This window comes from Hemicordylus capensis, chromosome 10 (genome assembly GCF_027244095.1).
Source record: "Hemicordylus capensis ecotype Gifberg chromosome 10, rHemCap1.1.pri, whole genome shotgun sequence".
Lineage (NCBI taxonomy): Eukaryota > Metazoa > Chordata > Lepidosauria > Squamata > Cordylidae > Hemicordylus > Hemicordylus capensis.
This window is the reverse complement of record NC_069666.1, coordinates 18732438-18760274: the sequence shown is the minus strand read 5'-3', so window position 1 is coordinate 18760274 and position 27837 is coordinate 18732438. Positions and strand designations below refer to the sequence as shown.

The window sequence follows — 27837 nt, the reverse complement described above, 5'->3', positions numbered from 1 at the left end:
GCAGCTCCATCCCCTAAGGGGAATATCTTACAGTGCTCACACTTCTAGTCTCCCTTTCATATGCAACCAGGGCAGACCCTGCTTAGCTAAGGGGATAAGTCAGGCTTACTACCACAAGACCAGCTCTCCTCTGGCACCTTCCAGCCAATTCCAAGACATGTGGTTTCCCCAAATTAGACCGACCAGTGCAGGCGCAAGACCCCGGAAGACCTTTCAAAGGGTTGCAGCTATCGAGCGTCCCAAGCATTTTGGAACCTTTAATCTTCCATCCCTTCCCCCCGCTGCTGAAATATGGATGGGGAGGAAATGGATTGTCGCGATCAGAATGGAAAATAGAGTGCTTGGAGCTTGTTTGTGCAGTTAGGTATCCTAGGATTAAAAACAAAAATAACCACCTGAAACTTGAGCCTCTGATTTGCTGCATGTGGAAAGGGTGGCTTATGAGAGGGTTGACGTGAGTGGAAGAATTAATGATTTCTGGCAAGATCATGAGATTCAGAGTCTCCTTGTTTTTATCCTCAGAGGATTGAATAGTGTCAGAGCTTTTTTTTTTTGAGGGGGGGGGATTCACAAGGCAGAGGTTTGCAGACTTGGGTTCCCAGATACTGTTGGACTACAGATCCCATCATCCCCAGCCACAATGGCCATTGTGGGAGGTGAGCTGGTCTTGTGGTAGCAACTTAGCAAGCATGAATGGTCCCCTGTGCTAAGCAGGGTCCACCCTAGTTTGCATATGAATGGGAGACTTGATGTGTGAGCACTGTAAGATATTCCCCTTAGGGGATGGAGGCACTCTGGGAAGAGCAGAAGGTTCCAAGTTCCCTCCCTGGCATCTCTGAGATAGGGCTGAGAGAGACTCCTGCCTGCAACCTTTCAGAAGATGCTGCCAGCCTGTGTAAACAATACTGAGTGAGATGGACCAAGGGTCTGACTAAGGCAGCTTCCTATGTTCCTATCCTGCACTAGATGGGTCTTTGGTCTGATCCAGTGCTACTTAAAAAGGTGTCTCTTTGCCCACTTAGGGGGTAGGGAGGGATTAACTTTTGTGTGAAAGCAGTAGCCCAAAGAATGACCTCTGAGGCCCAAGATTGGGAACCCTGCCTTCGACCATGCCCTGATTTATAAAAGAGCATAGGAACACAGGAAGCTGCCTCATACCGAGTCAGACCCTTGGTCCATCTAACTCAGTATTGTCTACCCAGGCTGGTAGCGGCTTCTCCAAGGTTTCAGGCAGGAATTTCTCTCAGCCCTATCTTGGAGATGCCCTAACCTTCTGCACGCAAGCACACAGATGCTCTTCCCAGAGCAGCCCCATATTCACTAAGGGAAATAGCTTACGGTGCTCACACACGGTCTCCCATTCAAATGCAAACCAGGGCAGATCCTGCTTAGCAAAGGTGGCAATTCACACTTGCCACCACAAGCCCAGCAACTGGGGGGGGATCCATGCACAGGAGACTTCTCGGTGCAGCGATGAAGCGACTGGCGGATGGTGTGTGATGCCAGCGATTTTGGCCTGCGCGGTGCCCTTGGGTAACCTCCTTTTCCTCTGTGCTTGCTCGCTCAGTGTTCCCTCTTGCCTGTGCTGTGCAGAACTATGCCTGGGGCAAACTAGGCCAGGACAGCGAGGTGGCCAAGCTCCTGGCCAGCAGTGATCCTATGGCCCAGATCGAAGCAGACAAGCCATATGCTGAGGTGAGTTCCTGATCCCCTGGTCCCTTGGGAGACTGGTGCTTGTCCTTTCCTCGCCTTTTTCCTGCCGTGCAGCAAAATGATCAAGGAGACAGAATGACAAACGCCAAAGTACAAAGCCATCTAAAAGCCAAGAACGGAGAAGCAAAAAGGCTGCAATGCTCAACTGTTTACAAAATGAGACCTGATAGATAAATAGGTAATAGATAAAATGATAGATGAATTCCTTGGCTCTCCAGCAGTTGTTGAACTACAACTCCCGTCATCCCCAGCCACAATTGATTGTCCCAGGCAGCCCTGGAGAAACGCTACAATTTATTGTAGCCGGGGCTGATGGGAGTTGTAGTTCCACTGAAAATGAAACCAAACAAGACCTGTAGGTTCACTCGGAATTAAATCAAAGTGCAAAAGAAGCCAGATTTCTGTAATTACACATTTATATTAATATGACTTAAAATCATTATAAGTAACCCAATAACAGCAGCCAATAGCACAACAGGGAAATGACTTGATTATCAAGCCGGAGGTTGCCAGTTCGAATCCCGGCTGGTATGTTTCCCAGACTATGGGAAACAGTCCCAGACTATGGGAAACACCTATATTGGGCAGCAGTGATATAGGAAGATGCTGAAAGGCATCATCTCATACTGCACGGGAGGAGGCAATGGGAAACCACTCCTGCATTCTACCAGAGACAAGCACAGGGCTTTGTGGTCACCAGGAGTCAACACCGACTCAACGGCACATGTTACCTTTTAACTCATTCACTGTTCGGCAATAAAAATTAATATACTGACAAGCTACAAGAAATTCTGGTCACAGATCTAAACGATTTATAACCAAAAGATAATTTGGTAGTCTTGGTATAAAATACACAAAGAATAATATTCACTGTTCATTCCCAAACAGAACCTCCTGACATGTTCTGCAGGGACTACAATGAATGGAAGTAGATCCTGTGTTCATTCCCACAGTGCCTGATTGCCATAGTCCTATATTCTCTGCATCACTTGTTTTGGCCTATTCCAGCCTTTTTCAGTTGCGTCAATCCAGAATCCACTAGGATAAAACACCAGTCAACAATTCCTAGATCCAGTGAAGGGATCTCAAGTTCCTTATCTCTGTAGAATAACTCTCTCAGCAACAGCTGGAGAGTCAAGGCTGCCGACTTTGGACTGTCCCTCTTGAATTTTGTGGTCTTTTGCTGCACAGTGTTTTCCCTCCCACCCCCCCTTTGGCAGTTGTGGAACGATTATTAGCCACAGGGCTGGAAAGGAGTAGCCACAAGTAGGGTGAGGCCACTTGGCTTGTGGGATCTAGATTTGGCCCGCATGGCATTGATTGTGCTGTAGTCTCTGGAAACGCTTCTCAGTGAAAAGTGTTCGGAAATTCCCCCAAACCCACCCTGATCGCTCTGCCCTGTTTGCTTCTCTTGGAAGATCTTCCTGTGCTACAGGTTTTTCAGGCCTGCTGCGGAAATCTGGGGATGTGCACGAGCCGGTTCGGCGCCTCCTGTGGGAAGCGCCGAATCGGCTCGGGTGCTGGCGTTTGAGCCAGCCCGACGGGGCGGAGAGCACTTCCCGTCGCCTGCCTGTGCACGGGCTGTTCATGCACATCTCTACTGAAGCCAGCAGCTGCTTTTCTAATGGATCTGTCGTTGTCTTCTTCCTTTCCTCTCAGCTCTGGATGGGCACTCACCCCAAAGGAGATGCCGTGATTCTAGATAACCGCATCCCCCAGAAGACGTTAGGGCAGTGGATAGCGGACAACCCCGGCTGCCTGGGCTCCAAAGTCAAAGAAGCCTTCCAGGGCCGCCTGCCTTTCTTGTTCAAAGTGCTGTCTGTGAACTCCGCCTTGTCAATCCAGGCCCATCCCACCAAGGTAAGGCCTACTTTCCGGAGAGGAATGCACGGGAATTTTGCTCTCTCTCTCCCCTCGTGGTCTTCTGTGTGGAATGCTGGCATTTGCATGGGGCGTATGGTACTGAACCGTCAAATCCTCCAGTGCTGCGGCCCGTCCCAGGTAGGGATGTGCGCCAACCAGTTGGGCGTTCTATTCCTAGAACACCGAACCGGTTCAGAAACCGGCATTCGAATCGGTTCGGACACAGGGGCGGGGGCTCTTTAAGGATCGGGGACCGTGCCCTTACTCCCCTCCCTGTGTTTCCCCGACTGGCGCTGTCCTTAAAAACGTTCCCGCGAGGTGGCAGCAGACCTCCTTGCCGCTTAGGCGTCGGACTGGAAGTGCGCATGCACACATTACACATGTGCACCGGGCACTTCTGGTCCGACACACACCCAAGAGGTATGCTGCCGCCCCGCGGGACCACTTTTAAGGACTGCCGGCGGGGGAAACGTGGCGGAGGAGGTAAGGGCATCCTCCCTGATCCTTAAAGGTAACCCCCCCTGCTGCTGAGCTGGCCGTCACCAGTTCCGTGCACATCCCTAGTCCTAGGTGCAATCTCTGGCATCACCAGGTAGGATGGGGGAAAATTCCTAACCACTACACCACGCTGGCTCATCAAATTACCCTTCCTTGTGGTGTGAATAGCCCCCAGAACCCATGACTGGCCATCCCCTGGCCCATGAGCAAGGCCCCGTTGTGACGTCTGTAGAAGGAAACCACACGGAATGTTTTGTCTCTGCTTTCTTTCAGGAGCTGGCAGAGAAGCTTCACGCTCAGTATCCAGAGCACTACCCAGATGCGAACCACAAGCCAGAGATGGCCATAGCCCTGACCCCGTTCGAGGGACTGTGTGGCTTCCGGCTGGTGGAGGAGATTGTGGCTTTTCTCCAGAGTAAGCATATGATGGCGTCGCCAAGAGGGGCAGGGAAGTCGGAGGCAACCAATGATTTAAATTTTTCAACCAAGTTCCCAAAGCAGTTTACATAGATAGAACTGAATAAATAAAATGGAATGGAATGGCCGCTACCCAGAGGAGGATTCTGGGCAAGGGGATTCCGTGGCCGCTACCCAGAGGAGGATTTGTTTGGACTCTCTTCCAGCAGTGTTCCCTGTAACGGAATCCCAGATGCTGTTGACTACAGCTCCCAGCATCCCCAGCCAAAGCCCACTGCAGCTGGGGATGCTGGGAGCTGTAGTCAACAACGTCTGGGATTCTCGGTTACAGGGAACACTGTCTCCCAGTCCTCAGCAGTCAGCACTTTGTTCCAGCGCTGGGTGGTGGTGGTGGTGGTTTTATATTTTCTGCCTCCCTGTGAGCAAGACACGGAAAGAAGCCCCCAGCCGGCAAGCGCTTCATTTGCCATCTGGGTACAGGAGAGGGTGAGGGGGTGTCCTGGGGAAGGGTGAGGGGGTGCCTTGGAGGCTCCCCCCCTGACCTTTGTGGTTCAGGGACTGTTCTCCCCCCTTGCTCCATTTCCCCTTTTCCGCTGCTCAGCTGCAATATTTTGGCTGAGGATGATGTACTTCCAATCTGGAGATTTCCTTTAGGACTTGGGTCCCCAGGGGATGATGGGAGTTGTAGTCTTAACTGTGACATCCAGGGACCCAAGTTTGAGAAGCTCTGCCTCAGAGACTGCTAGAGTAGGACTAGGCAACCTTGACTCTCCAGCTGCTGTTGCACTACAACTCCCATCATCCCTAGCCACAATTTGTTGTTGCCTCCCCCTGTGCAAGAGACTCTAGGGCAGAGCTTCTCAACTTCGGCCCTCCTGCAGATGTTGGCCTACAGCTCCCATAATCCCTGGCTATTGGCCACTATGGCTGGGGATGATGGAAGTTGTAGTCCCAAAGCAGCTGGCAGCAGGCCTAAGTTGAGCAGGCTTGCCCTAGGCAGAGGCCTGGCTCCTCGCTACTGGGGGAGATCATTGGCCGGTGGGCAGGGGTGTGGCAGAGCTCGCTGACGGCCCGTTTCGTGTCTGGTTCCTGCAGATGTCCCCGAATTCCGAGCCCTGATTGGGAACGTGGCAGCCGAGCAGCTGGAGCGGAGTGTGGGCGACGACCCGCGGGGCGTGTCGGCCGCCCTGCGCATCTGTTTCACAAGGATGATGAAGAGCGAGAAGAAAGTCTTTGTAGACCAGCTCAACATGTTGGTGAAGCGGATTACCCAAGAAGGTTGGTTCTGCCCAGTGCTCTCTCTCAGGCCTCTGTGTGTGTGTGTGTGTGTGTGTGTGTGTGTGTGTGTGTGTGTGTGTGTTCATGCACATTTTGATGTCCACTCAGTTCATTTTAGATCCCGCTCAGGTTGAATTGGGAAGGCAGGTGCGTGCACCCTGCCTTGATACTGACGCCCAGAACAAAACTAATTCCGCACACAGATGGGGGAAAAGAAAGAGAACTCTGGTTCTGCCTGCCGCTCAGAGTGAGGCTAGCATTTGGCACAGAGAGATTAGCATTTGCTTGAGTGGGTGACAGGCTGCATCATCTTAACCTCTTTGTTTGGTGGTTTTCAGGATATAATAATAATAATAATAATTTGATTTCTATACCGCCCTTCCAGAAATGGCTCAGGGCGGTTTACATAGAGAAATAATAAATAAATAAATATTTGTAAAACACACACACGGAGATATATAAATACACACACACACACACACACACACACACACACACACACACACACACACACACACTTATATTCCACTCTTCCTCCAAGGAGCCCAGAGTACTACATACTTAGTACTAAATACTAAGTAGTATGTACTACATACATAAGTACTAAGTACTACATACTTAGGTTTCTCTTCACAACAACCCTGTGAGGTAGGTTAGGCTGAGAGAGAAGTGACTGGCCCAGAGTCACCCAGCAAGTCTCACGGCTGAATGGGGATTTGAACTCGGGTCTCCCTGGTCCCAGTCCAGCACTCTAACCACTACACCATGAAAGTAAAACTCAAAGCAAGGAAACAGTTCAATATTATTCTGCATGAAATGCACCCAAAAACTTAAGACCCATTTACCAAACCGTTTTTTAAAAGTTAATGTCTGAAACAGAGAGTTAAAAAAACTCTATTGATGAACTTAAACTGGAATTGAATTCAAATGATTAATGGCGTACCTCTCTATGCTTCAGTGGTAGGGCGGTGCAGTGGTGACCTTTCCATTGCAGAGGTAGTTTGCGATGGACCTAAGCACTGGTGGGATTGCAGAATTAATGTGGGACGGGAGACAAGGCGATTTTCTCTCGATGCGTGGACATTTTCCGGCTCTGCACCTTTTAGAGCTCTCAGCCACATGGGTTAGGGTCTTGATTGTCAGTTGAGGGACCAGATGTGCTCACTAGACCTCCTCCTGGGGTCTGTGTGTGTTTGTTCCACAGCGGCTTCAGGGAAAGATACCACCTCAAGCTGCGGGGAACTCCTACTCAAGTTGCACTCCCAGTACCCTGGAGACATCGGCTGCTTTGCCATCTACTTCTTGAATCTGATGAAGCTTCAGCCCGGAGAGTGCATGTACTTGGGAGCCAACGAACCTCACGCCTATCTCTATGGAGGTGAGTTGAGATGGAGGAATAATTCTGGGCGTTTCAGCCAGATCCCTGCCGTCAGTTTTTTGTTTCACGTGGGGTTTGCACTAATTCAGGGATCAAGCAGGTGTTTGTAACAGAAGGTCCTTTCTTAGAGGAGTCTGCTTCAACATCCGTTGGAGTTCTTCATGCGCTAATAACGAGCACTTCCTAGTGGCTGTTCCCTCTGTTTGTACCTTCCCCCTGTGTTACTGCGTTAGTGTTCCTGACTGCTGCACCACCTCTCCTGCTTCGTTCCACATACATTGATGCAGTCTCTCGTTCTCACCAGGGCACTTTCCAGATCAGACCCTGCAACAGGGTAACGTCGGACCTTGGAAATGCACTTCCACACTTGGTTGTGACGCCACAGTCCCTACGTGGACAGCAGGGTGCTGTTCACATTGCCAATGCCTTGTTTTGAATTTAATTGCTGTGATATAGAGCTAGGACGTCATATATCCAGTGTAAGGAAGTTGCTGTTTTCCCCCAAGAGACTTCTCCCCCTGCTGTTTACATTTTGAAAGTGACTTGCCTGAACTGAGGCATTTTGCTGCTGTTGAGGAGCTAGGCTGGAAAGCACCCAGTAGTACTTTAGGTGGATTTTTGAACTGCCCTTGGCCAGCTGTATACCTCACACACTTGACCACCTTAAATCAGAGGAGAGCTTTTTCGTTGGCGCAGTTTAATGCCTTGCCTTCTGCCATTTTGGATGGCAGATCTAAGGAGATACTGATTGATTCAGTGCCGTCAAATTGGTGTTGCCTCTTAGCGACCACATAGACAGATTCTCTCCAGGGAGAATCTGAAGGGAGTCAGATGGCACTGTTGCTTGTCTATATGAGCATTTGTTGTGAACGATCAACGAGAAGCGAGTTGAATGGTTTATTATATAATCTTTTATTTATTCGATTTATATACCTAAAGTGGTTCAGAGCAGTTTACATTAAAATCAAAAGCCATTTCAGAGCAGATTGCAATTAAAACTAGGTATCATCAAAAGCCAGGCTAAAAAGATGGGTCTTTAAGGCTCTCCTGAAGGCCTCCAAGGAAGACAATCCTCTCATATCCACGGGGTGGGGTGGGGTGGGTGTGTTCCACAACTTAGGAGCGACAACTGAGAAGGTCCAATCCCAGCTTGTTTCTCAGCCTTTTGGCTAAGATCGAGTGTTGTGTCAATGAGTGGTGGGGATCTTGTAAAGAAAGGCGCTTGCTCAGGTAACCAAGCCGTTCAGGGCTTTAAAGGTAATTAACCAGCACTTTGTACTGGCTGGTGCAACTGTTTAAGAACAGGCATAATGTGGTCTCTCCGGGGTAACCCAGAGACAAATCTGGCTGCCACATTTTGAACTACCTGAAGTTTCCAAACGACGTCCAAGGCAGCCCTACATAGCGCACATCACAGAGACTTGTGTTTTGGACAGGATACAAATGTGTTAAAAAATATATAGATTTATTCCTCCCAGGCGTAGCCGTCGCTAATCCCACGCGGGGCAGCTCTTGCAAGAGAGCTGCAGATTAGCGACGGGGACGGGAGGAGAAGTGGATTCCAGGACGGCCGGAGGCTGCACAGGCTGTGCAGGGGAAGCGGCCTCCGCCAGGACGGCAAATGGCCAGCCGAGGAGAAGCGGCCGCTGGCCGCTGAGGAAAAGCAGCCTGGCCACCAAGGGAGAATGGGCTGTGGTGTGGGGGCGGTGGGGAGAATGAACCTAGGTAATATTGGAGGGCCCCCCCCCCAAGTTAAGCATCATTTTTTAACACATAGGTTCTTGAGGGCACACACCACCCAGGACAGACAGATTTGGGGCCCCCCCAGGTGGTGTGGAGGTCCTGGACTTCAGTCCCAAAGTCCAGGGGCAAGAGCGCCTCTGGTCTCATATAAAAAGAAACATCTCTAAAATCTCCCATCCGCAGCGGAAAGAGGATTCCTTGGTGCTGTTGAGGCAGAGAGCCGTTGTCTCGGCATGTGCTTATGGCTTGCTCTCTTATCCTGCAGACTGCATTGAATGCATGGCATGTTCCGACAACACCGTGCGAGCGGGGCTGACCCCCAAGTTCATTGACGTCCTGACTTTGTGTGAAATGCTGAACTACACACCCGCCCCAAGGAGCTCCAAGCTTTTGGTGCCCATTCAAAACCCGCTGGACCCTTTCATCTATCTCTATGACCCACCCATCCCAGATTTCTCTGTCATGAGGATAGAGGTAAGCTCCGTGTGCGTGTGTGTGTGTGCGTGTAAATGTTTGTGGGGTTCCCACCTGTTGAACTACAACTCCCATCACCCCCTGGTGGTGGTGGGGTGGTGGGAATTGTAGTCCTGCAGTGTGTGCCATGGTGAGGTGCTCCCACTCTGTTGAGTGATGAGGTGGAGAGCCAGTCTTGCAGCAGTGAGCACGAATTGTCCCCTTTGCCTAAGCAGGATCTGCCCTGATTTGCATTTGGATGGCTGATTCCATTTGAGCACAATACATTGTGGCTGGGGATGATGGAAATTGTAGTTCCTGCTTGAGGGGATGGGGCCACTCTAGGAAGAGCAGAAGGTTCCAAGTTCCCTCCCTGGCAGCATCTCCCAGACAGGGCTGAGAGAGACTCCTGCCTGCAACCCTGGAGAAGCTACTGCCAGTCTGGGTAAACAATGCTGAGCTAGAGGGATCGAGGGTTTGACTCGGTAGAAGGCAGCTTCCTGTGTCCCTTGGCCTTTCTCAAAACAGCTGCTTGGCAGGCCTGAAGTTCCACAGGTGCAGCCCCTTTTCCTGTAAGGCAGCACCCTCTGCTCCCATGTAAGCCCTCTGCTTTCCTTTGCAGATCCCTTCCTCTGTGAAGCTGTACCTTGTTTCAGCCATCGACTCGGCGAGCATCTTGCTGGTGGTTCAGGGTTCGGCCACAGGCACCTCCACCGCTGCTGCCTCCGAGATGGGCCTGGTCCCGGGCTCAGTGGTGTTCATCTCTGCCAACGAGAGCATCTCCCTGCACCTGTCCACGGCCGCCGGGATGCTGCTGTTCAGAGCCTGCTGCCTCTTATAAAGTGGGGTGCTTGGCCCTTTCCCCCAGCTGCGACTCTTACTCAATTGAAACAGACTCCTGCCCTCCGTCCGGCTGGTTTCTCCGCCCATCCAAAAGGAGCCCGAGCAGTAGAACTCACCCCTATGCAGCCGCTAACCTTTTCCCAACATCCTTGGCTTCGTCCTGGGCAGGCTGTGCTGTCCGTTAACGGTAGTGAAGTGCAGGCCGGACGGCTCTGCGCCTTGAAGCCGGACCATCCCCGCTGGTCACTCAGTGGCCCAAGTCGCCGTGTGATGTGCCCCGAGACGGCACTTCAGGCTGCCCGCAGAGAGCGGCTACGTGCTTCGCATAGGACCGAAGGCTCCCAACCGGAGTCCTCCAGCTGTTGCTGAACTACAACTCCCATCACCCCCAGCTACAACTTATTGTGTCTGGGGATGATGGGAGTGGTAGAAGCTGTTCTTGCGGGCAGTCTAGCCTGCTCGTTTGGGGCGCTGGGCTCCGTGCGGATTCCTCCAGGCCTGACCCTGCTCCCAAGCCTGGCTTTTAGCCGAGGTTAAGGGAGCAAGCACTCCCTTAGCCCGGAGGCCAGGCTTGTGTGTCTCCTCAGCTCCACAGCCGAGGAGACACAGAGACGGGTGCCTAGAGTGCCTGTCTGAGGGGGGAATCCTTCAAGGCACCAGGTTCGCCGCGCAGTGCCTTGTGGGATAGGCGGAGGCCGGCCAGCCTACCCACCGCCCTACCTGCGTGAGCGACCTCGTGGTTCAGCAACACTAGGGAGGGCCGCAGGTTGGAAACCCCTGAGCAGTGTTCCCTCTAACACGGATTCCCAGGTGTTGTTGGCCCCAGCTCCCAGAATCCTCAAGCAAAAGCCATTGCAGCTGGGGATTCTGGGAGTTGGAGTCAACAATATCTGGGAATCCCTGTTGGAGGGAACCCTGCCCCTGCTCCAGGATATATTGCTGCCTCCTTTGAACTAGATCCCGGTGTGTTTTGTGGGGCAATGGCCTACAGACCAGTTATTGTGTGAAGGTAATGAAACAGACCTACGTTGCAAGGGGGAGGGGGTGTTCTTTTGCCCCACCAGCACAGGGGAGAGGGTTTGGGAGAATGCCTGAGAACCATTTCTCACCCATCGCCCTGTGGAAGAGCCTCTTAAGTCAGGCCTGCTCAACTTCGACCCTCTTGCAGATGTTGGCCTTCAACTCCCATCATCTCTGGCTGTTGGCCACTGTGGCTGGGGATTGTGGGAGTTGTAGTCCAAAAACTGCCAGGGGCCCCAAGTTGAGCAGGCCTGCAAGCCAAGGGGTCCCAAGCTGTGGTCGTCCAGCTGTTCCTGAACTACAACTCCCATCACCCTCAAATTGAAGCTGGGGCTGATGGGATGGGAGTTGTAGTTGACTGATGGGATGGGAGTTGTAGTTGACTGCTGGAGGAACACAGCTTGGGAAGCCATTCTCTAAGCCAGGCCTGCTCAATTTAGGTCCCCCCCCCCACTGATTTTGGACTACAACTCCCGTAATCCCCATCCATAGTGGCCAATAGCCAGGGATTATGGGAGTTGTAGGCCAACATCTGCAGGAGGACCGAAGCTGAGTAGCCCTGCTCAAAGCCATGACACTCTGAGGCAGGAGTGTCTTGTCCCAACAAGCTGTGCATGTGCGGGACGCTCGGCTGCCTCTCCTTCCTGAGCTCTGTTTGTTCCTCTCTCCCACCCCGTGCTGCCTTCAGGCTGCTCATTCCTCTGGTAGAGCTGCACGGTTGCCGCACAGCTATACCGGATGAATGGCCAGCCTGCAGGCAGCATGGCTCTCATTAACGCTGGGGTGGCGGGGAGAGGAGCAAACCGTGTTCTGGGAAGGAGAGGCACCTGTGCCTCTTTGGCATGTGCGTGCACACCCAGGCTTCCCAAGAGGAGCTGTTCCTGTTCTCGGGAAGCCTCGGAGCTGGGCTAGAAGTTGCCCCTTTTGACTCCTTGGGGCTATTTGCTGTTGCCTTGTGATCCTTCCCTAGCAAGGTTTGCTCTGGTGGGAACGGACGGCGTGTTCTTGTACAAAGCTACATCCCGGTGCATCTGTCTAGACTACTACCAACCTCTACCTCAAAGGGGCCCTTGGGGCTGAAGTAGTCATCTTGGGCAAGCTCTGGGCATCAGTACCTTCTCACCATCTAGCAGGGGTTCTCAACCTCATGTCCCCAGATGGTGGACGACAACTCCCGTTACCCCTGCTCTGGCCATTGTGGCAGGGGATGATGGGAGTTGTAGTTGACATCAGGTGGCCATGAGGTTGAGGACCTCTGCAGCAGGGCTGCACAACTTTGGCCCTCCTGCAGATGTTGGACTAGAACTCCTGCAGTTGTAGTTGGGGATGATGGGAGTTGTAGTCCAAAAGCAGCTGGTGACATACAGGAAGCTTCCTGCTCCCACTTTCCATGCTGATTCTACAGCTGGCTTTGTTTACATGGTAGCACCAGGTCCTTTTGCTCTGGCTTCTGTCTGGTTCCTCCCCCCACCCCCCACCCTCCTCAAAGCTCCTTGTTAAGTATAAGTGGTGCTCTCTTTTCCTGCTTGGGACAGGCTCATCCCTCCACCCAGCATGTCCTTTTCTTGCACTGCTTTGCCATCTGCTCCCCTAATCAAAGAAGCAGCTTCCCAGCCCAGGAGAGAGAAAGGAAAACGGAAAACGCCCAGGGATGGGGAACCTTGGCACTCCTGCAGATGTTGGCCTACAATTCCCATAATCCCTAGCTATTGGCCTCTGTGGCTGGGGATTATGGGAGTTGTAGTCCAAAAACAGCTGGAGTGCCAAGGTTCCCCACCCCTGGCCTAGCCTGTGGTGGCTGGCTAGCCTTGTATTCCACAGCTTACAGTTCTGTTACTACACCTTGGGAGGCAATCGCATAAGTTTGGAAGACATTTTAAAACTGATCCAGTGGGTTGGGTATTAAAGCAAGGAGATGGGCGGGCAGGCAGGCATCTTGGCCATTAAATTTAACATTGAGGGATGCCTCTTATTTAGACATCAGACTTTGCAACAACACTTTTTCAGTTCATAGCACGAGCCACATTTGAATAGCTGTGAGCACCTCTGCTTCAACCCTTCTCTCTGCTCTTGGGCACAAAGCATTAAAGCAGGCGAAGGCAACCTGGGCTCTCCAGCTGAACTACAACACCCATCATCCCTAGCCACAATTCATTGTGGCAAGGGCTGATGGGTGTTGTAGTTCAACAAAACCTGGAGAACCAAGGTTGCCTCCTTCCCTTAAAGATTGTGCCCCAAACTCTGGGTATGTCAGTGCTGCAATATGATGCATCATGGCGGTGGTTCTCACCCTGAACACCTGAAGGATCTTTGGGCAGGGTAAAGTGCTAGAGCCCTCACCAAACTACAATCCCCAAGCTCCCATGGGGGGGAAGTTAAGACAATCTAGGGCTCCTGTTTGCACAGAGAGAGCAAATGTGCTCATTTTGATCTAAAGACTAGTGTTCCATGTAACAAGGATTCCCAGATATTGCTGACTACAACTCCCATTATCCCCAGCTGCAGTGGCCTTTGGCTGGGGATGATGGGGGTTGTAGTCAACAGGTGGCAATTAGTTCTTGGGAATACTGCTAATGACTCTGACTTCACACCAACGCCTACAAGGGCACTTGTGCCCATTCACATAGGGCTCAATATATTTTAGGGGTGTTTTTTTAAGTGGGGGGGAGAGACCAATTTCCTTCTGCATTCACATAGGGAACAACTCCTCCCTGCCCAGGGTGCTAAGCAGGATTGATGCCATTGTGTGCCAAAAGATCCAAGACTGACTGCAAAAATCAGCTGCTGCTCTTGAATTAAACAGATGCTAGACAGCAGAAGGGCAATTTCAAATGAAGTGGTCGAAGTTGGTGGAAGGAGATGTCATCTTAAAAGTTCTGAGCCAGAATCTGAGCTTAAGCATCTGAGAGACTGGTTTCTTGTTTAAGAACATGTTGATTTGGGTTCTAGAGGCCACTCCTGCAGGTTTTGTGGTCTCAGAGCTGTGATTTAGATGGTGGTGGGGAGATTTGGTACCCAACCTACCCTGCAGAGAGAGACCCGTGATCCAGAGACAGCATGCAACAGAAATCCACTTAAGAACCAGTTCTCCTCCTACATTCTGTATTGTATTCCATAGCTCGATTTAGCGCTGCTAATAATAATATAACACAATGGGTAAGGAAAAGAGATAACCCAAAGTTCTCCTTGGGGGTACATCTTCCATTGTTAAGAGTCAACTGCAATGAGTTAAAGTTGGCAAAATAAAAAAGTCACTGCAGAAAAATAAGCTGGAAACTTTGTCTTGTGTGTACCTTTTCTTGGACTAGAATGACTGCATTTTCACACTGTTAAGAGAACCAAGTAAGAGTTAGGAACAGAGGAAGCGGCCATATACTGAGTCAGACCATTGGTCCATCTAGCTCAGTATTGTCTTCACAGACTGGCAGCGACTTCTCCAAGGTTGCAGGCAGGAGTCTTTCAGCCCTATCTTGGAGAAGCCAGGGAGGGAACTTGCAACCTTCTGCTCTTCCCAGAGCTGAGGATTTTTATCACCAGTCATCTCAGTAAGCTGATCAAGACAGACATTCCAAATTCAGGGATATCAGAGGAAGAACCAAGGAGGAGACCATACACAATCTTTTCCCAAGCTTACAAGTTGCTAAGTAGAAAAAAAATTGGTGGGAGGGGGTGTGGGGGGGGGGAAGCAGGAAGAGACCTTGTGGTTACTGTTCCTTGATCTTAAAGAACTGCAGACTGGTAGGTGTATAAGCAACCTTGGAAAGGTTGCCAGCTGCTGTTGAACTACAACTCCCATCATCCCCAGCCACTGGGAATGATGGGAGTTGAAGTTCAACAACTGGAGTACCAAGGTTGTCTACCCTGTATAGTCTTTGCCCTAGATGCATGGTGACTTGCAGCTTGATCTTAAACATGCTTACCATATTTACCTGAATAGAAGATGACTGAATTTTAAGATGACCCCCTTTAAAGTAAAGGTAACATGTGCTAGTCGGGGTGACCACAGAGCCCTGTGGTTGTCTTTGCTAGAATACAGGAGGGGTTTGCCATTGCCATCTCCATCTCCTGCACAGTATGAGATGATGCCTTTCAGCATCTTCCTATATCGCTGCTGCCCGATATAGGTGTTTCCCATAGTTGGGGAAACATACCAGCGGGGATTCGAACCGGCAACCTCATGCTTGCTAGTCATTTCCCCACTGCGCCATTAGGTGGCTGACCCCCTTTAAAAGTACAGGTTAAGCCTGCTCAACTTAGCCCCCCCCCAGCTGTTTTTGGACTACAACTCCCATAATCCCCAACCACTGTAGCCAAAAACTAGGGGTTATGGGAGTTGTAGGCCAATATATGCAGGAGGGCCGCTGCTGGCTGACTGACGAGTGCCTTCAAAAGATTTGAGTTCAGATGCATTTCTAGGAAAAACAGAGTTCAGCATAAGAGTCTGCATCAGTCCACACATGTCCCTCAGTTGCCTGTACAAACAGTGCAACACGATCATATCAATCCTAAGCAGGTACAGTTTGTGTCAAGACAGTAAAAGGAAACTGACAGCAAAAGTCACTCTGGACCTAGACCGCATATGGTGCTTGCTGTTTTAATATCACAACTGTTGTATTAGCTGAAAGGGGTATGTATGTTTTTGTTTGTCTAACAGAATACAAACGTGCTGTTCAGGTAGAGTTTTATTGATATATACTTTCCTTGTTCAAAACATACAAAACCATTTGCCAAGTAGTTCTCTGTATATACAATAGAATTAGATCTCCAATAAGATTGTCCTCTGTGCATTTTAAATATTTTAAGGCAGCTTTTTAAACCCCCCTACTGGGCAGTAGTGTCAGTCTTTTTCACTGAAGTTTCCCAGTATTTGGAAATTTTGTCTTCAGGGCTTGCTTGGGAACACAAGGCCCAATTAATTCCCCTCTACAAACCTGCTAGTGTTTTTGGTTCTTAAAAGGAAATAAGCACACACACCCTGTTAGAACTTATTGCAACTAACTTAGAATGAATCTCCCAAGCTCAGAGAGCAGCTATTTCCCTTCAGTCCCCGAAAGGCTCTCAGTGGAGGTTCTGAGCATTGCAGGCAAAGGATGCTGCTTGCCGCACCCCCATAAATAAAAGCAACTGGCAGTGGCCTCTGTAATTACGTAGCTCTAGCAGTAAACAGCTCTGCAAAACTTGTATACACAAACTCACCTTTTACTGACTGGATGAAAGAGGCAAGAATAGAGTTCTTTTCCCTTCACTTGCTGGCCACATTTCCCAATGCAGCAATCGATAAGCATTTGTATCTGTACTCTCTCCTGTCCTATCCCACCAGAGACAAAAATCAGCAGATCACCCCCACCGGGAACCTTCAACTTCCCATGGGTACCGCCACTGGGAACTGTCAGTTTCCCAGGTCCCATCTTTGGACATTCATCCAAGGGAATATCGCCTGGGAGGAATAGCTAGAAAGCAAGGAGCGAAGGTGCCGATATACGGTCACGAGGCTCTGCATGAGCCACGCCTACACGCCAGCAAGTTCATACCTACTGATAAGGTTTCGAGGCCACAAAATGAACAGTCTTTGGCTACAAGCTGCATGGAACCCAGAACAGCACAGGGGCAACTTGCTCAGGTTTTGTGAGTGGTGTTGAAGACCTCATCCCCAGGGCTGCTCTCTAGGCTGCGGAGGCTCTAGACCCTGAAAACTAATGCAACAGGAGTGTCCACGCGAATGGACACGGATATGGAAGTCTTATGCCTGCTGCACCCCCTCCCAATGAACAAGCTCAAGGAGACTGCTCAAGAAGCACAGGCAAGTCACTGAGAATCCCATCCCATAAATCAGGGGTTCCCAACCTTGGCTCCCCAGATTATGTTGGACTACAGCCCCCATCACCCCCTGCCAAAATTTATGTTGGACTACAACTCCCATCATCCCCCGCCACAACTGTGGTGGGGGGGGATGATGGCAGTCGTAGTCCAACATCACCTGGGGAGCCAAGGTTGGGAACCCCCACTTTAAATCACTCGCAAGGGGGCTCACCTCAAAACTCTGCCATCCACATTAATGAGAAAGATCTATAATGCCGACAGTGCTTCCTTCCTGCGCTGTTGTTCTGAGCCTTGCAGGCAAAGGAGGCAGCATGCAGCACCCATATAAATAAAAGCAACTCACAGTGGCCTCCATAACTATGTGGCTCAAGCAGTGAACAGCTCTAAAAAAAACCTGTATACGCAAAGTCTCCTTCTACTGATGGGATGAAAGAGGCAAGAACAGAGTTCTTTTCCCTTCACTTGCCGGCCGTATTTCCCAATGGAGCAACAGGTAAGTGTTTGCGTCTGTACAATACCCTGTCCTATCCCACGAGAGACAAAAGCCAGATCACCCCCACGGGGAACCTTCAACTTCCCATGGGTACCGCCACTGTATAACTTAGACAGCAGAGCTGTGTACAGAAAGACAGGGCAGAGCATGACCGTGCAGTTCACATGGGAAAAAAATTGCATCTATGAAGCAGCCTGAAATGAGAAGAGAAGCCACATTTTCTATAGCCTTTAAAGGGGACCCTGTGTGCGAAGGCGGGTTGAGATAGAGAACATATTTTTTCATGAGTAACAAATGAAAACATCCTTGAACAGAGGCCCCAGGAGTTGTCACTGAGCTGGATACCTGATCGTTCCGATGCAGGCACCACGGGATGTTAAAACTGTGGCCAACACGGGATGCCAAGATCCCTTGCACCAATCTCCATCTTTCTCTCCTGAGCCTGCCTTTCACATCTGAGCAGGGAGGGGGAGCAAGAAGAACACGAGCTTGTCTGCATCAAGACAACCCCTCGGCAAAGTAATTGCTGCTGCAGTGACCTCAACCAGCAACTAACGAGGGTCAGTCTTCTGCCGTGAGGCTCCAGCCCTTCCCAGAGGAACGGTCAGTTCCATATGCAGGTCACCCTTGGCCTTTCTGCCCAGAGGGGACCAGCCCCCAAGGCAGAAGGTGTCAACCCCACCCTTCACTCTAAGAAGACGCACCCAACGTGCCGGTAGATCTCCTCCACTTCAGTGCTCAGGGCCCGATCCCAGGCCACGCCGCTCCCAATCCAAGCCGCTCGGGAAGTCCTCCGGGGACAGGGGCGAAAAGGAGAGCCAGCCACGGCTTCAAAACGCACTGAAGGCGTCCGGAAACTTGGCGAGGCTAAAAACCTGCCCATGTCGCTCGAGAAAGGAACTTCTCAGATCTCCCTTACAGGCGTCTCCGGGAAAGACTTCACAGCCCTACAAAGAGGCCGCCTAAGCACCGGCGGTCAGTGGAACAGCTTGACTTGCTTCCGTCGAACGTGCGTGGCATGGTCTTCTCTTTTGCTTTTTGCACCATCCCAAGTAATTTTGCCATTCCGTAGACTAGGGAAGCGGCCTTGACCTATTATTCCCTTTCCAGAAGACAGACTTGGTAGGTTCGCCCTTGAGAGGGAGCTCATTCCTCCTGCCTCTTCTCTGTGCAGCCTCCTGCACACAGAGGCAAGGCTGGGCAGAGCCGTGATCCGGCCACGCTCCCCCAAGCGCTCGCACCTCATATTGCACCACGGAGCTAGCGCGAGGCGGGTGCTCGGAGCCCCAAGCACGGGGCTGTAGTGCAACGGCATGTCCTGTCCGCCCCGTCCCGCAAGCAGCCTTCTCTCCACACCCAGTTGGTTTGACCAGGTTTGGGATGGGGTTTTGCGGCCTTCGCCAGGCGCCCGCGCTTCCCCAAGGCAGAAAGTGCTGGTGGTCTTGACCTGTGCCGTGCAGCCCCTCGAGCCCCCTCTTACTGGATGGAGCAGGACGCCCCAGCACAGCAAGAGCAAAGCGGGGAGGAAACTGGCTTGGGGGGGATGAGGTCAAGGTCCTCGTCATCTGGGATTTCGTCCAAGTGATAACCGTCCTGCAGGAGCTGACGGCTGAGATCCTGATTGACCTGGTGAGCAAAGGAGAGCAGGTGAACACTTCTCCCAGGGGCCGACTGCGGGAATGTGGCATTCCTCAACCTGCAACTAACAGCTTCAACTTCACATTCAGGAGGATGCATATTCTGCACACAGCAAAGTGTGTCGTCGACTCGGTGTCGAGTCGGTGAGGTCGAGTCGATGGCGACCAGAGTCCTGTGGTTTTCTTTTTGGTAGAATACAGGAGGGGTTGACCATTGCCTCCTCCTGTGCAGTGTGAGATGATGCCTTTCAGCATCTTCCTATATTGCTGCTGCCTGATAGAGGTGTTTCCCACAGTCTGGGAAACATACCAGTGGGGATTCCAACTGGCAACCAAATGCTTGCTAGGCAAGTCATTTCCTCGCTGCACCATTAGGACTGTGTGTAAATTCTGCAGTCCCATGTGAGATGTGTTGTCTCAAATGCCGCACACAAGAGTGTGCTATAAATAAAGGGACACGATTCTAGCCTGGATGACTGCAGAGAGAGTTAGGGAATGGACAGGCAGGTGTTTTGCTATTCCAGAGTGGTAGCAATCCCTTGACTGCAACCATGATTACATGATCATCACTGTGGATGGTGAGACAGGCAGTTCCCCCCACACCACATCAGATCTAGTCTCAGAAAGGGATTGAGAGGAGAGCAGGTCTTGTGGTAGCAAGCATAACTTGTCCCCTTAGCTAAGCAGGGTCCGCCCTGGTTGCATATGAAGGGGAGACTTGATGCGTGAAGCACTGTAAGACATTCCCCTTAATGGATGTAGCTGCTCTGGGAAGAGCAGAAGGTTCCAAGTTCCCTCCCTGGAATCTCCAATAGGGCTGAGAGAGACTCCTGCCTGCAACCTTGGAGAAGCCGCTGCCAGTCTGTGTAGACAATACTGCACTAGATGGACCAAGGATCTGACTCGGGAGGAGGCACTTTCCTGCGTCTGTGAGTGTGGATAGAGATTATTTTAGGGGCAAACACTGACAAATGCCTCAGAGTCTTGATTGTAAAAACAAACTGTGTATTTGGACCTGGGAATTATTCAAGAAAACAAGCCATGAAAGGTGGCTAGAACTGGCACCCAAGCTTCCACTCTTTGTGCAAACTACAGAATCTGCTGGGCCAAGAGCGGACAAACCCCAGGTGCCAGGGAGCCATGGCACCTAGAAATTTAAATCTGGTACACAGTCTCGGGTATTCAGAGGCAGAGTTATTTAAGAAAATCTGCCTTGGTCCCAAGCAGCCCCGATTCTGTTCTCAGTACGCTACTTCTAAAGCGGATAAAGAGAAGACCAACGGATGGCTTGCGACTTCAGTATCAACCACTAAACTGGCCTGTGTCCATTGTCTGGCTCCTAAATGTTTGGGCTGGCCCTAGACCCTAAGAAAAATGGTTAAGGTCTGGTTCAGAAAGAAAAGGGGGGAAGAAGGGTGACCAAATCTCTCTCTCTCCCTCTCTCCCAATCCCTCCCAGCACGGTCACCTTTGCATGGGTCTTTGATGAAACGATCTGAAAGGGATCCATGAGTGGTGGTTCCCAGGCACCCCAAGGCCCACCAGAGACCAGCGTTTGCTCCCCACTGTCTAACGGGTTTACTGGAGAAAGTGCACACTGTGCAGACCCACTTGAGTGTACGTTAGCGATATATCCAATGCCAGACTTGCCTCTGCAGAAGAGTAACCGGAGGAACATCTGGATTCTAGCTCCCCGTCACTAGGAGAAAAAGACTCAATGTCAGGACAAGCCAGAGGACCGTTCTTGCACATTCTGGGATCCTGGCTCATTTGGGGAAGCAACAGGAGCCCTGGTCAGACTCCTGTTTGCGGGTGCGCAGGTTCATGTGCCGACACATGTCCATGCGTTTGTGGGGAAGATTGTACTCGTGTCCGTTTTGGAAATGAACCTGCAGGGTTCAGATAGGAGGGGGACATCATGTCTCAAAAACTTATACATAAATACACAGTTTGTACGAGGGTTGAACATGTGAACGGGGCTAGGCAATTAGGGGAGGCCGTGTGTGGCAGTCTCCAGATGTTGCTGTACTACAACACCCATCACCCCCAGCAGCAATACAATGGGACTGAGGGTTATGGGCACTGTAGTCCATCAACATCTGAAGAGCGGCATGTTGCTGACCCTGGGACGAGGACAGAGATTCCTAGATGTTGTTGACCACAACTCCCATAATCCCCAAGCAAAAGCCATTGCAGCTGGGGATCAGTGTTCCCTCTAAGGCGTGCACACGTGCTGGCGCTCAAAAGTTTTTTCATGCGCACTCAGTTCATTTTGGATCCCCCACAGGTTGAATCAGGAAGGCCCCATTCTGAATGCATCTGGGCACACACTGCCTTGATCCTGCCACCCAGAACAAAACTCATTCTGCACACAGTTGCAAAAAAATCAGGGAGAACCCTGCTAGGGCCTCGCCAGTATGGAGACTGCTGGAGCCCTTCCCACCCCAAGCCGTCAAACTGGTCCCAGTCACCTGTCAGACTCCAGGGACACCAGGGTTTCGTCTGAGGTCTGGCTGAGAGCTGCATAGCCCTTGTTGAACTTCACCGACCTGGAGGGGAGGGGGGGGAAAGACACCATTCAATAAGGAGCCTCTAGCGAGAGAAAAAGAAAACAAACAGCAGTGTGGGGCAGTGGGCAGAGTACGCCTAACCCCTGCTAACGGAGCAAAGAGGCACTTTTTAAAGTGGTGATTCTCATATTTAGCAAAGAGGGACAGCATCCCTCCCGTGGCTGTTGCTGGTGTCTGCCTGGTTTCTTTGAAGACTGTTAGCCATTTGGGGACAGGGAACCATCTTCTCCTTGTTCTTTTTCCCCCCTGTGTAAACTGCTTTGAGCACTGTGAGCACTTCCACTGAAAAATGGAATATAGATATTTGCTGTAGTAGGAGAGTGCTGTGTTCAGATGTGGAGGACTGATGTTCAGATCCTCACCTAGCCACGAAGCAGCCTTGGATAAGTCCGTGTGTCTCAACCTGATGTACTTGAGAGGGTACTAGAGAAGAGAGCTGGTCCTGTGGTAGCAAGCATGACTTGTCCCCTTAGCTAAGCAGGGTCCACCCTGGTTGCATGTGAATGGGAGACTCGACGTGTGAGCACTGGAAGATATTCCCTTTAAGGGATAGAGCCACTCTGGGAAGAGCTACAGCCCCATCCCTTAAGGGGAATACTTTACAGCGCTCACATGTATCCACCCAACCAAATGCAAACCCAGGCAGACCCTGCTTGGCAAAGGGGGGCAATTCAAGCTCACTGCCAGTGTTCCCCCCCATAGAGATTCCCAGCTGTGGTTGACTACAACTCCCAGAATCCCCAGGTGCAATGGCTTTTGCTTGGGGATTATGGGAGTTGTAGTTAACAACCTCTGGGATTCCCTGCGAGAAGGACCACTGCTCACTACCATAAGATCATACATACAAGGGCTCTCAAAGGAAGTCGATTCCACCATTCTCGAGCACAGTCAGTGGCGGATTTAAGGAGAGGCAAAGTAGGCACTTGCCGATGGCAGTGAAATTTGAAGAGCAGCAAATTTTGCCACCCCTCTCTGGGGATGGCAGCAGCAAAGCCCCTGCTAATTGAGCAGAGACACCTGTTAAAGCGGCGATTCTCTATTTAGCCCGGGGAGAGCAACTGGCCCTATCCAACCCCAACACAGCACCCCTCCAGTGGCTGTCGCTGGTGTTTACCTTATGTTTCTTTTTAGATTGTGCGCCTTTTGGGGACAGGGATCCATCTTCTTTATGTGTTTGGTTTTTTCCATGTAAACCGCTTGGAGAACTTTGGTCGAAGAGCGGTAGATAAATATCCGTAGTCATAGTACAGCGGTGTACAGGGAGGAGCACTCATTTGGGAGGAAGGAGGGGATCTAGAAGGAGCCCCCCCACCCCACTGCCCCGCTACGCAGTGATGCTGCTTTAAGGTAGAAGGAGGAGCCTTCCCCTCACCCCACCATCATCCTCCCCACTGCAGCTGCTGCCACCCAGTGGCGTCTTAAAATAAAATGGGGCACTTCCCCCTCGCCACACCCCCCCCCCGCAGCCACTGCTGTGCGGCCCCCCACCCCGCCGCAGCAGCGGCTTTTAGAAGAAAAAGGGCGGGACTTCCCCCTCCCCACCCCACCCCTCGCCGCGGCAGTGGGGGCGGCAACAGGCTTAACCCGCCCCCGAGTGCAGTCATGCCCAATGGTATTGGCCAGTGCTGGCCTCCCTCGCGAGGAGCATCAGTTATTCTACATCTATCGGGTCCACATACTGTTCCTAGCCCTCCCAGCTACTCGGTCCTCGAGACAGATTCCCGGGGCCAGGTTTTATTTATTTACTTGATCCATTCGATGTCTAGACCGCCCTTCCAAAAATGGCTCCGGGCGGTTTACACAGAGAAACAACAAACAAACAAAGATGGCTCCCTGTCCCCAAAGGACTCACAACCTGAAAAAGAAATAGACGATAAACACCAGCAACAGCCACTGGAGGGATGCTGTGCTGGGGGTGGATAGGGCCAGTTGCTCTCCCCCTGCTCAGTGAAGAGAATCACCACGTTAGAAGGTGCCTCTTTGCCCAGTTAGCAGGGGTTAGCAGGATGCTCAGCTCCCAATCGCCCTGCGTGCTGGGCAACTCCGAAAAGCATACCCCCATGCAACAATTAGGAGGAAACTGTCCTGGACCTCTTGGCCGCTGGCTTGGGCTGGTGCCGAACGGGTCCCGAGAGCACGCCCTTCCTCCGCAGCATCGCCTTCGCCATCTCCCGATGTCGCTCTGAAATCCAAAGCAGCCACACAAACCGAGTGAGTGCCCTGCTGCCTCCGCACAGCTAGAAAAAACTGCATCTCGTAATCCAGACAGCCATCAACCAGCGTTTCCTGTAACAGCGATTCCATCCCGGACGTTATTGACAACGCCCATAATCCCCAGCCAAAGGCCACTGCAGCTGGGGATGCTGGGAGTTGTAGTCAACCAGCATCTGGGAATCCCTGTTACAGGCAACACTGCTGTCATCCTATGGACAGAATCATGCAAATATTTACTTTATTTATTTGATTTATATACCGCCCTTCCAAAAATGGCTCAGGGCTTCACAGGGACTGCTTAAGAATTCACCCTGTGGATGCTCTACCAATAAGGCTCATGGCAAAATCTTGCCAGAGGCCATCATGGGGAGCATCCCAAGGGATCACCATCAGGATGGATAGAGACTACATTTTTAAAGAATTGGATTTTTTCAGAGTCATATTTTAAAATAATCTTTCAACATCAGATTTAGAGCAAAGTTTCAACTATAATAAGCTTTTCTTACCACAGGCCTTCCAATATTTTTCTCTGGATCTAAGAGCCAGCCAAGGGACACTTGACAAAATTACCCAACTTAGCGGTGGATACCTTGTATGTGGATTTTCTTTTTACCTGTTGTAAATGATTTAATATCTTTAAATGATGCCGGGTTTTGTGCAATGGAAAATAAAGGGCACCAGAAGCCACCTAATGGCACAGTGGGAAATGAATTGCCTAGCAAGCCAGAGGTTGCCGGTTTGAATCCCCGATGGCATGTTTCCCAGACTATGGGAAGCACCTATATTGGGCAGCAGCGGTCTAGGAAGATGCTGAAAGGCATCATCTCATACTGCACGAGAGGAGGCAATGGTATTCTACCAAAGAAAACCACATGGCTCTGTGGTCGCCAGGAGTCGACACCGACTCGATGGCACAACCTTTCCTTTCCTTTATAAGAACAAAAGTACAAGTTCCAAAAGACATCAAATGCCTCTGATCAGTTTCCTATAAAGAGATCTGCCCTATTGTTCACTAATTTAATTCCCTGGAGGGTGATCTGATAGTAGACACTGTGAGTGCCAGATAACCCACTAACCTCACTTCTGTGGTTTTTAATAGGATTTTCTAAGTTAGATTATGTGTGATAACAGTCTATGCACAATTTTTTAATTATTTTATTTTGCTCTTGGAAGCAGGCTTTGCATTTCTCTACATTGCATAACAAATAGCAAGAGTTTGTCACCTAAAGCAAGCAAAGCTACTAAAAATAGCTTGAGACAGAGAAACTGACCCTAGTTAGAGTCAGGAATATAGCACAACAGAACTGGGTGTATTTCTTTTTGAGTAGCAGTAAGGAAGCTTTCAGGTTACACAGAACTCCTGATCAGACTACCTGTCCATTCTGCTTGATGAAGAACTCAGTGTAACCCAAAGGTTTGCCATTTGAATATGCAGGAAAGCTGGCAGAACTTCCATTGACTTTGATTTGCCCACCAGACTGATATGTCATTCCATTTCCTTCCAGTGACATGGGTGGTCAACCTAAGTTGGGGTCCTTTTGGAGAGAGGGGATATATACAGATTCTGGTTTTGACTTACGCAATTTGTCATGAATAGAAGGAGCTTTGCTCATGATGTAGGGCCCCCTTTTTTCCAAGGGTGCTTCCCTACTTGTCCTCTTCTTGTCCCTCTGCACCTGTTAGAAACAAAATATTACATTAATGTTTAATTATAGTTGCAGTTTAACACGATCCACCCCAAATAATAATGTCATGAACAAGGAGAATTATTCTCCTGCCTTTCCAAACTTAACTGTATCTCATAGCACTTGCCATCTTCTGTGAAAGTGACTCTGTCTAAATTTTGATACTCTTCAATTCTCCCCTCACTGCCCCCAAAAACAATCCTTAGACACACACCCCACCCCAAGTTAGGAGAGGAGAGCTGGTCTTGTGGTAGCAAGCATGACTTGATGTATGAGCACTGTTAGATATTCCCCTTAGGGGATGGAGCCGCTCTGGGAAGAGCAGAAGGTTCCAAGCTCCCTCCAAGTTCATCATCTCCAAGATAGGGCTGAGAGAGATTCCTGCCTGCAACCTTGGAGAAGCCGCAATCCCATTTCATTAATATATTTATCCCATGTATTTATTTATCCCATTTATTTCAAAGACAACTTTGCCAGGCTCCTGCGCATGATCCTTAATAATAATGCAAGGTCAACCAGAATGATCAAGGGTCTTCCCCGAGTTAGTTTACAAACAAAAGGCTTATAACAAAGGACACAACATGGAGGAAGTAATCAGAAAGAAAACATTTTTTTTCTCCCTCTCTTATGATGCCACTGTATATACAACACACAGGGGTCATCTGCCAAAGTGGATGGGCAGGAAAGTCAGGACTGACAAGATAAAGGCCATTTCCACAACACACCCCATCATGACTTCTAGCAGGACAGGACATGTTGGCAGACAGAAGCTTTATGCTTTCTACTACAACTATTTTATGAAGCTTTCATAGAAATAAATTCCGAGAAAGTGAGTCACATCCGCCCCACTCATTCACAGAGTAACCTAATTGTTGGGGTCATGCTTTGGGTGGCCAACCCAAGTTGTGCTCATGAAGTAGACAGAGTCTTGATAACATATCAATGCTTCTTTTGCCGAAGCTGGGGTCTCTCGCTTTGCCTTCACCTTGCAGGGACCTTTCATAGAAGGGGTAGGCAACCTTGGCTCTCCTCCAGCTGTTGCTGAGCTACAACTCCCATCATCCCCAGCTCCAATTTCCTACAGCAGGGGATGATGGGAGTTGTAGTTCAGCAAGAGATGGATAGCCAAGGCCACCTATCCCCATTTTACAGCATAGAACATCCACTAATGTTCAGTCTCCAGTTTCTTTATCTGCCTCATTTTCTCCAGTTTCCTTTATCTTGTTGCCTCTCAGGGTTTTGGTCTCAAAGACCAAAAGACCTCCCCCTTTACCCAGATCTCCGTCTGCATGCGGCCCTTTCTGCTTATCTCAGCCTTGCCTACTGTTCTCCTGCATATACTCCTCTCCTGGTAACTTTCCATTCATCCTTCATACACTCCATACATGGCGTTGGTTTTACATCCCTAAGTTGTACATCCATAAGCAACATTCGCCTATACCCAGCTGCAGCCCTCCAGCTATCACTGGGACTACAATTCCCATCATCCCCAGCCACTGTGGCCAATAGTCAGGGATAATGGGAGCTGAAAGCCAACAGCAACTGTAAAGCCAAAACTGTGCTCCCCTGGCCTACATGATGTCCATTTATATTAAAAACACATCAACTTCTGAAACTCACTGCCACAAGATAAGGTGATGGTCATGCGTTTAGATAGCTTTAAAAGAGCTGCAGCCACTTCCTTAGATTAAGGAAACAGCTTTAAAAGAGGGCAGAGCCTTCATTTTATCTCTGGGCGGCTCAAATTCGGCCCTCCTGCAGATGTTGGCCTACAATTCCCATAATCCCTGGCTACTGGCCACTGTGGCTCGGGATTATGGAAGTTGTAGTGCAAAAAACAACTGGGGGACTAAGTTGAGCAAGCCTGCCTTATCTTGTAGCAGTGAGTTCCATACCCTTCGCCCCTGGCTAGTGGCCACTACCAGTGAGCTGGGCCACTGGCATGGCTATGGAATGCCAAAGGCTCTTAGCTGAGCCCCGAGCTCGCCTTTAAGGCAAAGCCAGGTGCCCCTACCCCTTCCCAGGCCCCTCCCCGAAGGAGCGACGGCCTCTCTCACCACGTCGCCGCTCGGGCCGGGCTGCGGCGCGGCCTCCCTCCGCCTCGAAGGCTCCTCGCCCCCATCTCCCGTCGCCATGGCCGCTTCCACCAGCACACCAGCCGGCCGCCGCAAAGCCACGCCCCCTCAATATCGTCATCAGGCTACCCACCAATC

General features: G+C 50.6%; 2 protein-coding genes across 5 annotated transcripts in view; one reads left to right on the top strand and one right to left on the bottom strand.

Moving 5' to 3' along the window:
• The window catches only part of MPI (mannose phosphate isomerase), a 24154-nt gene extending 9672 nt beyond the window's left edge, over nucleotides 1-14482 (top strand). For both annotated transcript variants that reach the window (XM_053271974.1, XM_053271975.1), the window contains exons 3-9: nucleotides 1568-1695; nucleotides 3373-3573; nucleotides 4348-4489; nucleotides 5587-5769; nucleotides 6974-7147; nucleotides 9156-9364; nucleotides 9966-14482. In XM_053271974.1, the coding sequence (XP_053127949.1) occupies nucleotides 1568-1695; nucleotides 3373-3573; nucleotides 4348-4489; nucleotides 5587-5769; nucleotides 6974-7147; nucleotides 9156-9364; nucleotides 9966-10184 (1256 nt within the window). In that variant the 3' untranslated portion in view covers nucleotides 10185-14482. The remainder of the gene's footprint in view (nucleotides 1-1567; nucleotides 1696-3372; nucleotides 3574-4347; nucleotides 4490-5586; nucleotides 5770-6973; nucleotides 7148-9155; nucleotides 9365-9965) is intronic.
• On the bottom strand, nucleotides 14292-27837 carry FAM219B (family with sequence similarity 219 member B). Of its 3 annotated transcripts, XR_008311396.1 has the most exons (7): nucleotides 27682-27837; nucleotides 25519-25615; nucleotides 23817-23907; nucleotides 21627-21704; nucleotides 20806-20854; nucleotides 17212-19145; nucleotides 15871-17050 (listed from the first exon to the last, which is right to left on the bottom strand). XR_008311396.1 is itself a non-coding variant. In XM_053271981.1 (6 exons), the coding sequence occupies exons 1-6, from the start codon at nucleotides 27757-27759 to the stop codon at nucleotides 14458-14460; spliced, it is 468 nt and encodes a 155-aa protein (XP_053127956.1). In that variant the 5' UTR covers nucleotides 27760-27837; the 3' UTR covers nucleotides 14292-14457. The 3 variants fall into 3 exon arrangements, 2 of the variants coding, with proteins under 2 accessions (XP_053127956.1, XP_053127955.1); XM_053271981.1 differs by lacking the exons at nucleotides 15871-17050; nucleotides 17212-19145 and adding an exon at nucleotides 14292-14532; XM_053271980.1 differs by having other exon boundaries at nucleotides 15871-19145.